Source organism: Epinephelus lanceolatus, chromosome 9 (assembly GCF_041903045.1).
Source record: "Epinephelus lanceolatus isolate andai-2023 chromosome 9, ASM4190304v1, whole genome shotgun sequence".
In the NCBI taxonomy this organism is placed as follows: Eukaryota; Metazoa; Chordata; class Actinopteri; order Perciformes; family Serranidae; genus Epinephelus; species Epinephelus lanceolatus.
The window spans coordinates 31,356,677-31,366,680 of record NC_135742.1 but is presented as its reverse complement, the minus strand read 5'-3'; the positions used below and the strand labels follow the sequence as shown (position 1 = coordinate 31,366,680).

The following is a 10,004-nucleotide window of genomic DNA, read 5'->3' as shown; positions in this document are numbered from 1 at the left end:
CAATAGTGGCTCTTACCGATATAAAGTTTTATACAAAGAGGCATTCCCAGGAGATTACCCTCTTAATCATACAATTATTTTCTCAATACAGTCATGTCAGCACTATTATTCATGTATGCATTCATTTAGGTGGATTACTCAATAAAAAGATTCGTGGCCTTGTAGGAGGATGACGAATAGATGTGTAATAACGCTACACTGACACGCATGCGCACACGCGACCACCCCCCGCCTCCCTACCGTCTCGCAGCACTGTACATAGCGCTCGGGGGCTCCGCGGGCAGCCAATGAGGACACGTTGTTTTACCCGTGACATCATCCGCCACTCCTCTTACTAAAGAAGGAAACAAACATCCATCCAGAAGGAACGGGAGACGGAGAGAGAAAGAGAGAGAGGTAGGAGGGCGAGGAAGGGAGACTTAAACCCACCTAAACCTGCCTGACACGAAGGACAACGCCACAGAAACGCAGCCTCAGACAGTAAAGGACGTTACCGGGACCTCAGACCCTCGACCCCCTTTTCTCCTGCCAGGACAAACGGCCACTTTTCCTGTCGTCTCGCGAGAAACTTCATCGATTTTTAGCAGGTGATGATCTTGGATTATTATTTTTTCTTTCTTAACAAGGATGAATTTTCAAGTGAGCTCAGTTTGTCGAGGTAAACAAGGAAAAGAGGGGTTTATCTGAGCCGATGGTCGGTCACGGCGACCTTTAACGGTGGATTGAAAGGTCAGGGGGTGTATGCGTGATGGTATTGTGTGGTAAACAAGCTTTTTTTGTCTTTGACTCGTTGAAGTTGTCACCACCAACACCACCACCATCTCCTCCTCCTCCTGGCTGGAAATATCACAAGCCCTCAAACGTGACTCCGTCTGGTTTCGGGAGAAAACAAGGGAGGGAGCTAGCTAGTGCTGCTTGCTGTCTCTGTTTTTCTATTTGCCCTGAGCTGGGGGATGGGGAACCAAAGCCAGTTAATTCCTGTCTAGAAATAGAAAATTCATAAGCCGAATGGGCAAGTAGAGCGAGAGAGTTGCTCTGAAATAACTACACAGCACTTGGTTAAATATTAAATGAACTGCCAGCACATCTTTGCCTCGTGTTTGCTGTAGTTTCAGCTTTGGAGAAAATGAGGTTTGTTCCGCGTTAAGAGCTCTGAGGCACCACCAAGTCGTTTCCAAGTACTTAAGTGTGATTATAAAATCGAGGTTGTTCGTATCGCTTCGTTTAAAACACGTAGAAAATGGCTTTAAGTAGAAATGCTGCGAGAAAGGGAGCTACAAAACGATGTCTAAACAGGAAGCAGAGAGATTGCAGACAAAGGAAGAAAGAAGAAACAAAGGGAGCAGGGACCACACTGTCTAGACTGTGGGTTATTTCAGAAAACATCAGTGCTGTTGCCTTCCTGTCGGTCACTGATCATCATTTGATTATTGTGTCCTTTTAAAGAGAATAAATTACTGCGTGGAACAAAACAACAGAGGATTTTTTTCTGTACTGTCCTTCAGTGTGACTCAGTAGTTTTCAGCCCAGCAGGGCCTGAAATATGAGCTAACGTTGAGCCTGTGTCTGATACAGGAGCACTGTCTTCCCCTTTTGTTTGCTGGAGATTTTCACAGCTATGTTGTTTAAACTGGGTTCATATGTCGATCGCTTAGAGACCAAACAGCACTATTTCTAGTCGAGCCTGTTTTCACATTTTATTGCTGTGAGGGGTTGGATTTTTGTGAAAGGAAGTTGGTGGTGAATGATTGTGGCTTGTAATCTACCCTGTGCTGGAAACCCCCTGACTTGCCCTGTAGGATGTGCAGTATTTTACAATACTCAACACATTGTGGTGCATGCTTATTGAAGCTTATTGACAGTTTGAAGAAGCAAGACATGGGTATAATTTATTTGGCTCATGAGCAGATATTGATCTTTTAATCTAGGTGGAAGACCACATTTGATCACCAGACATTTAAAACTCCTCAAAGTGTGCATCGGTTCATGTCAGGTTGAAAGCTAGGTGGATTTAAACATGGGTAACCAAGGTGATTTTTCCTCCTACCTCATCCCTGTTTGGTGAGAGGTCTTGGTAAAGGTTAGGGTAACATGCCTGTTGTTTGTCTGACAGCTGGGCCCAAATGTGACAGCTGAGCCACACGGTCCATTGTTCCTTTGTGTCATGGTTAATCTGTTAACAGATATTCACCTTGTCATGTTCTTTGTTGTATCTTTTGTGTTGTTTTTCTTGTCATGTTTGATGTAGTTTCAGTTTAAATTGATGTCTTCCATTTGAGGAACTGTTTTCACTGTAAGACCTAATCCAGCAAGATGGGGTATTCATGTGTAGGTCAGATCCTTCAGTCCAAATGTAGATGCCAACACAACGAACTGGTATGGGTTTAAAGAAGGATACTGATGATCACATGTAAAGAAAAAATCCTTTCGAGCTACATGGTGGTTACCGACCTCTAGCTCATTCCTGTCTGGTATTTTTCAGCAGTCAGCAGCTGAACACGTGACACAAAAGAGAGAAGGTCTTTGTGGGCTTTTCCAAGGAAACCCTTTGTTGACAAGGCGGTGATAGCATGCAGGGGTAGATAAAGCGAGGCGGAGGGAGCGGTTGGGGGGTAGCTCAAGATTTAATAGCACTTGTTAGTCTGTTTGTGAGGCCAGGACACCTCGAGGGGACTGACAGGACATTTTGAAACAACTGCCCACCTCTCCTGGAACATTAAGCTTGCTTGCCCTGTTTGTGTCCGTGACCAGAATACAGACCAGCTTCACACCAACGCAAGCAAGCAGCTGCCATGTTACAGCACAACAGGGCCAAAGGTTGTTTACAGAGGAAATACGGCACTGTTGTCGTGTATGCTCGCAGTTGTTGGCTGTGTTGTTGTCTTTTCTGTCGATGAGACGATTTGTAAAAGAGTCAGGGCAGGACTGCCAGACAGGATGCCTCTTACCCGGCTAATCCAGGCCTTCCTGTCTGTCTGTCTGTTCATTCATCAAGGTGTTTTTGATCCGTTGCCTCAAAGACTGCGCCTCCCATTACACAACTTCCTGCTGTATTGCATTGCAGCAGAGCAGGGCGACAACGTCATAGAGCTACACGTTTTGCCAAGTTACGCACATACACGCTTGTTTATGGGCGTATGTGTGGGGAGAAATGACTCGGGAAGTTTTGAAATGCCTTGTGTGGCAAGATTCGTGGGGAGGGAGGGGAATACTTTCCGAAACTGTCGACCTATTTTGTTCCTAGTCATTCGCTATCTTGTGCCTTTTGGTAAGGACAGTATGTTATTTTAACTATTATATTGTTCTTTTTGTGGCCGAGATACGGCTCATGAGTCAAGGCTTCATTGTATGTCTGTCTGGAGGAAGTGAAAAGCCAAGTGAGGCAGCGTTAGTTATGACGAAGAGTCACTGTTGATCATATAATTACCATGACATACAATTATGACACATAAAACAAAATTGGCTTCAGTTATTAATAATAACCTAAGTAACACTAAGTGGGTAGCTATGATTTAGCTATTGAGAGGGGGGATAATTGATAAGAGTTTTTCCTGAATCAGTATTCAGATATAAAAATGAGAGATGGCGTACTAACTGTTCTCAGAACTGTGAAAAGGGGTTTGTGGGGGAGGGGATTTTGGGAGAAAAGGGGGACACAACAGTGAACAAAGCTGTGGGACAGAACAGAGTCCAGCTTCTGCCAAGGTGCTGAGCAGAACACAGTGAGTGTTGTTTGTTCTCTGGACTTCCTGTGGAGAAGCGTTCATTACTGTATTCAGGCTAAAGGGCGAGTCAAAAGAGACTGGCATGTTGTTCTCGAATTTTCATAATATGACTCCTGTTAGCTGTGAGCCCTGTTGACTCAGCGACAAGTTTCGTTGGAACCAGATTGGCAGGACAGTAGCGTCTTTACAGGGGAATGTGTGCTGTGATGGAAAACATTTTAGCTGTATTTCACAGTGGGGTGTTCAGGCAGAAAAACACTCTTTTCTCTGTGTGCCTGTCTAATTCTCACCTTGTTTCTCTCACTCTTTTAGCAATGGCCCAAGAGACGAACCAGAGCCCGGTGCCCATGCTTTGTGCCACGGGCTGCGGTTTCTATGGCAACCCAAGAACCAACGGTATGTGCTCCGTGTGCTATAAGGATCACCTGACACGGCAGCAAAGCAGTGACCGCATGAGCCCCCTCAGCCCTATGGGTAAGTTGATTCACAAGGATAACAAAAACGGAAATAGAGAATTCTGCCTGTTTGTAAGGGAAAAGTAGAAAATAATTTAACCCAGTTCAGAAGCCCAGTTATAAACGAATAAATGTGCCTTCACTTATATATTTACAACTAGAGATAAGGAGAGACTCGAGGAAGTGTAGACATTGTTTTAAAATACAGCCAGTTCCAGGTCAGTGTTTTTTCCCAGCTCTCCTCCCCCGGCCCTCCCCTTTTGTTTTTCCACTTTGTGTAATGAAAGACAGCTGTTTTCTTCATTACAATGTTCAAGGTTAGGTGGGTGTTCACTCCTTTAGACATGTTTAAGGTCAAACATTTGTGTTGCTCACAGTGCAACACTGGAAACCTGTTGGGACCCTTTTTTCCAAATGAGTCAAAGACATTATCAAGAGTAGAAGGTTATTTTTTAATACAGCTTTGAGAAAGGAAATAGCCAGATACTTGTATGTTTCCAAATCAGCTGAAGGGATTTTAAATTATTAATCTGGGGGTAGATAACATGAGTTTGTTATTATAATTTCAGCATCAATACAGTGTAGTGCGCACATTATTTTCAAGGTATACAAAGTATTTTGCTCTGAATTAAGCTATGGTTGTGTATATTTTGTACTTTGTTTTGATTTCTCATTGTTTTCTGTTTTGAGTTTTGTCTCATTATGTTCACTGTGTTCCCATCCAGGCTCAGCTGGTAGTCCTACCTCAGAGGCCTCAGCTATCCAGAGACTAGAAGCCAGTCTAGCCAAGGTTGATGCCTCCCCTGCCTCTTCACCAGACATGTCTAGGTCAGTATCAGCTGGGTTTCACTTTTTGAGGTAGTAAGTAATTGGTGAATGTGAGAACTGACTGGTTCCCTTTCTCCTGCTGACGCCTGTCTGTCTGTTTTTTTTTAAAACTTTCAGAACTGTTCAAGGATCTCTTCCTGTGACTCAACAAATGACAGAGATGAGCATCTCGAGGGAGGACAAGCCAGAACCCTTAGAGCCTGGTAAGACCCACAGACACAGATAAACACACTTGTAGTAACAGAGAGTCCAGCAGACATAAACAAGAGGACATTTGACACACACAGGCAAAGAACAGACACACACAGGTGGCTGCTTGCACACAGACTTCTTAAGGCAAACATCGCCTTGAAGGACCCACTGTAGCCACCATTTATTTTTGATGCTTCGCTGCATACCTTAAACCCAACTGTTGGTTTTACTTACAGCCTCCAAGAAAGAGAGGAGGCCTAAAAATAAACCCGTTTAAAAATACCTCCACACCAGAGGGCATTCTCAGATTAGATGCTGCCTGCCAGAGGCTTTTTCTGAGTAGTGCACTGTTTTCTGCCAAGAACAAGTGGGGGCAATTTTGAGATAAGGAACATAATAATTACTGACGTTTTGGACAGAAGTACACAATTTCAGTTGCCAGTCTGTTTGCATTGTATTATAGAACCATGAACTTTTAAATCTGTTGCTCTGGCAAATTAAAGATTTCAGATAATGGCAAATGAAATGTTGCATGACTAATGAGTATTTTTCCCTGTTGTCTTGTTGTAGTTGTAAATCAGCCTGCTGCTTCTAGCCCTTCTCCTGTAGCTTCTTCCAGCAGTGAAGAAGGCAAGGGGGACACCCCCAAACCCAAGAAAAATAGGTGCTTCATGTGCCGCAAAAGGGTGGGCCTTACAGGTGAGCAGGGGGGGACATAACGGACACCTAATACAACACATACTGTTTCTGTCAGTGATTCAGGTTACGATTATTGTTTTACTGTCATAGATTGAAAGACAAAGGTTATTTTGCCATACCACTTCCTAAGTGTAGTCATTCAGCTCTCCTGTTCTAGCTTTGACCTCTGACCTTTGTACTTCCAGGGTTCGATTGTCGCTGTGGCAACCTGTTCTGTGGCATCCACCGGTACTCAGACAAGCACAATTGTCCCTATGATTATAAGGCCGAGGCTGCTGCCAAGATCCGTAAAGAGAACCCCGTGGTGGTGGCTGACAAGATCCAGAGAATATAGATTTTACAAAACAACAGCAGCAGCAGCGGCAACGATGACAAACATCTTTGACAAAGACTGGAGAATGAGTGCGAACCTTTTGAAATGAGCACTGGCATGAGTGGCTAAGTGAGGATCGAAAGGACTTGATTTACGAAATTACAACCTCAAGAAAATGACGGGGGGGGAAAAAAGAAGAAAAAAAGAGAAGATCCTGTCTGATGCATGAATGATCACTTCTCTCCTTTTTTTGATTAATTCATTAGTTTGTTTTATCCTATTTTCTGTGGTGTGACTTTGTCGCTGTTCAGTCCTTTTTTTTCTATGAATATGTATTGTCTTATTAAGAGCAGCCCAGGCTAACTGTCCAGGATATGCTGTGCTCCTCTCACCCAAACCAGGCGCCATTTTGTGCCAAACCGTAGACAGCCATTTCCCTGAAACCCTGTCATGTGTCAGACACTGGCAGGTCTTTCAAAGCATTCAGACTACACAGTAACAGTCCACACAAGTTGTGTCCCTTAAGTTTTTGAACGTCTTGTTCTGCGCTCCGTTGGTACTGGAGTCGGTCAACGTTTGGAGAACCGTACAACTGTCCCCCACCATGCACAAGGGGCTTTGTTACTTTGTCTCTGTCTTTCCTAGCTTTACCTACCTCACAGCTACTATGTTAAGCTTTGTTGTCTTCCCTTTTACTTTATTTTCATCAGCTTCAACCCCAGCAGAAGAATGGATCGTCTTGACATTCAGCCTCAGTGACCCCTCTGATCAGCATGTCTGTGTTGACTTTGATCGGTTTGATTGTGATGAGGCTGCTTCCATTACAGCTGGAGGTATCATGCTAGACAGGGACAAACGAGTTACTCCACGTTTCACTGAGTCTAAACATTTTCAATGGACATGATGGGTGAAGGGGTTCCCCAACTGGTCTGAGCTCATAGTGTGATCACAGACGCCTGGTGCAGGGCTGTGTGTGCCGATGTGTGGCCTGAGAGGAAGGATGGCACCCTTCCCTGGCAGGCCTGGCAGGTGAATTTAAGCAACAATATTGTAGGGGCATGAATGGATTGGGATAAATGCATGAGTTACTCTTCATCTGCATTAGTGAATTATGGCATCACTCAACTTAGGGTTTCGGACATTTGTTTGCTGAGAGACAATTATCTGTTATGTTTTATTAGCTTTTTTTTCTCTTCCATTGATATTGTACTGATGTTAGCGCATGTATTCAGTGCATTTGTGGAGTTAGGGTATGTGAACCATGATTTTTTTTTTGTTTTTTTTTTAATGCGCTAACAGAACGTTCATGTGAGCACAGTGTGTGTGTGTGTGTGTGTGTCTGAGTGTGTCTGAGTGTGTGTTGTTTCCCAACCCTTTTGTCTGTGGAGCTACCCGGTTTATCAGCACATGTTTACAGAACTACAGGAGCATGCCAGAGCTAGATTTATGAAAAATAATAGATACCAAGATTAGATGTAACTTCTCAACTGTCTAACAGCTATTGGTCTGTGTGTCTGCTTTAGAGCACCGTAGAGAAGTGTGCGTGCGTGTATTTGTGCGCGTGCATGTGCACATTCCTGTGCAAAAGTGTGTTTTCATGGCTGCCTGACACATTGGAACCCACGGATGTTTGTGACTTGTGTTAATCCCACCTCTCCTTTTTTTTCCCTTCCCCCTGTAAGGATGTGTTTTTCATTTAAAAGACAACTGTATGTATCCGTTTTGAGTTTTTCCTTTCTGATTCTTAGTTATATGCAAATTTGTACAAAAAATGAAAAAACAACAAACTGTGTTGATATTTATGTATTACATATAATCTTGCTATCCAGCATTACGACAGAATAGTATCATGTAAATAAAACTGTACAGAGAGACATTACCAAGCATCTTTGTGTGTTGACTTCCACAGCTCATCATGTTCTCATTTCTCAGTAATGTTGGGAGTTTCGGTGGAGTGTGTTCAGCTGTTTCAACAGCTTGGTTTTAACAGTGTTGCACATTTTATAGCCTCTCTTGTGTAGATAAACCAGTTGGGCCAAAAGGGCAACTTTAAATGGAGTAAACAAGTTTATTGTACCATAGTGTGGTAAACATGACTGGGGAAAAAATAAGGCCTCTTTGGGAAGTTAATGATGAATCAGCAAAAGATGGCTGTGACTGAAAGTGGAACTAATTTCAGCCAGGACAAGAATAGCATACAAGCCACTTGTCAGGAGCTCCAGACGTTAATACCTCACCTAGGCTAACCCTGCCTCTTTAGCATTCTCATGTTAATACAGAGCGCTGGCAGCTCTGACTGTGAACCTCGCTCAACAGACTTGTCCAAACCTCGTCTGGGTCACACAGGAAGTATTAATCCCTGGACCCTGGAAGAAAGCGATCCTGCTCCACTTTATCTGGGCCAGGGCTGTCCAGGCAGAACTCACATTGTGTGTCTGTGTTTCAGAGACAATGTGTTTTCTCACACTCCTGTTGGGAGCTCCAGGGCTGAGTGTGTTCACAGATGGCGTCACGGCAACAGCTGCTCAGGCAGCTGAGGTGTGCTCATGTGGTGTCCCTGTGACAGAAAGCCTCAGAGATCACATTGTCCGGACACAAGTCTAAAGTACAATGGAAGGTTCGCACAAACACGTATTGAGTGGGAAAACATGAAGTGTTCAAACTCAAGATTTTCACTGAGCTATCTTAAGTCCAGCCAGAGGCTATCAGAAGGCATATTAATCACTGACCACACTGTCCTCCTTAATCATGAGTCTGCATGTCCTTTGAACCAGAGAGGACAGAGGAGTACACTCAATAACTAATGTGGTGACAGATGAGAGGATGATCAGCACACTCCAAATATGACCTGGAACAACTACAGACATTCTGAAGCACATACAGTGTGTGTGTGTGTGTGTGTGTGTGTGTGTCTGTGTGTGTCTGTGAGTGCATGTGTGCAGAGGAGCTGAACACACAATTCAGTGTCAGTGTCAGTAGTACACACACACACACACACACACACACTCTAACCTACAATTTGTTTCACTGATGTGTGCAGCCCATTTATCTGTGTCACCCTGTCTCCCTCTGTCATTGGGTGTGACTGAGGTCATAAGGCTGGCTCAGTACATGTGAAACATCAGAGATTCTGACTGTTAGAAGATGACAGATGTTGCTGCCAGATGTGCAAAAGGGGATGGAAGTTATATGAGGCCACGGACAGTAAATACAAACATGAACACATTTCTCTTTCTCAAGGAAATTGTCACACCCACATTAACTGCATCTTCCTCCTCTACTTGTTTCATGTGTTCCTGTCTCAGTTTCATCACATTGTTCCTACATTCTGTCTTCACTACGTTTCATACTACATATAAGATGGAATGTGAGCCAAAAAAACATGAACATACACTTGCTTTATCACTTCCACCTCCATGCATAATGAACACTCACACAGTAGGCACTTATACATACAGTATAGGGTCAGCTGTGACTCAGGACAGTGTGTCATCCATTAACTGCTGGTGGTGGTATGGAATGGTAGACGGTATGTAACTAGCCTACATTTAATCAGATTCTGTACTTATGTTACCCAGATGTTGTTGAGGATCTTGTACTTTGCTTAAGTATTTTCCTTTTATGCTCCTTTGTACTTTTTCTCCTCTACATTTAGGAAGTCAGTGTGGTACTTTTTACTCCACAAAGTTTATCTGACAACATTAACTACTAGTTACTCTGCAGATTATTCATGCAAAATATAAATCAGCTAATAAATTATCATGTATTATTACAGATTAAGCCGAGCCAGGA

At 43.5% G+C, this 10,004-nt stretch overlaps 1 protein-coding gene across 1 annotated transcript; it reads left to right on the top strand.

The window, feature by feature from the left end:
* The first annotated feature begins 254 nt into the window (after positions 1-254).
* Positions 255-8,091, top strand: zfand5a (zinc finger, AN1-type domain 5a). Its single transcript, XM_033620020.2, has 6 exons — positions 255-587; positions 4,038-4,199; positions 4,906-5,008; positions 5,126-5,211; positions 5,771-5,899; positions 6,085-8,091. The coding sequence occupies exons 2-6, from the start codon at positions 4,040-4,042 to the stop codon at positions 6,231-6,233; spliced, it is 627 nt and encodes a 208-aa protein (XP_033475911.1). The 5' UTR covers positions 255-587; positions 4,038-4,039; the 3' UTR covers positions 6,234-8,091.
* Positions 8,092-10,004: the final 1,913 nt, after the last annotated feature.

Excerpts from the sequence above, each read along its gene's own strand:
- zfand5a (XM_033620020.2), top strand. The coding sequence starts at position 4,040 with ATGGCCCAAGAGACGAACCAGAGCCCGGTGCCCATGCTTTGTGCCACG. Across the intron at positions 5,212-5,770 it reads GCCAGAACCCTTAGAGCCTG|TTGTAAATCAGCCTGCTGCT; the intron begins GTAAGACCCACA and ends GTCTTGTTGTAG. Across the intron at positions 5,900-6,084 it reads CAAAAGGGTGGGCCTTACAG|GGTTCGATTGTCGCTGTGGC; the intron begins GTGAGCAGGGGG and ends TTGTACTTCCAG.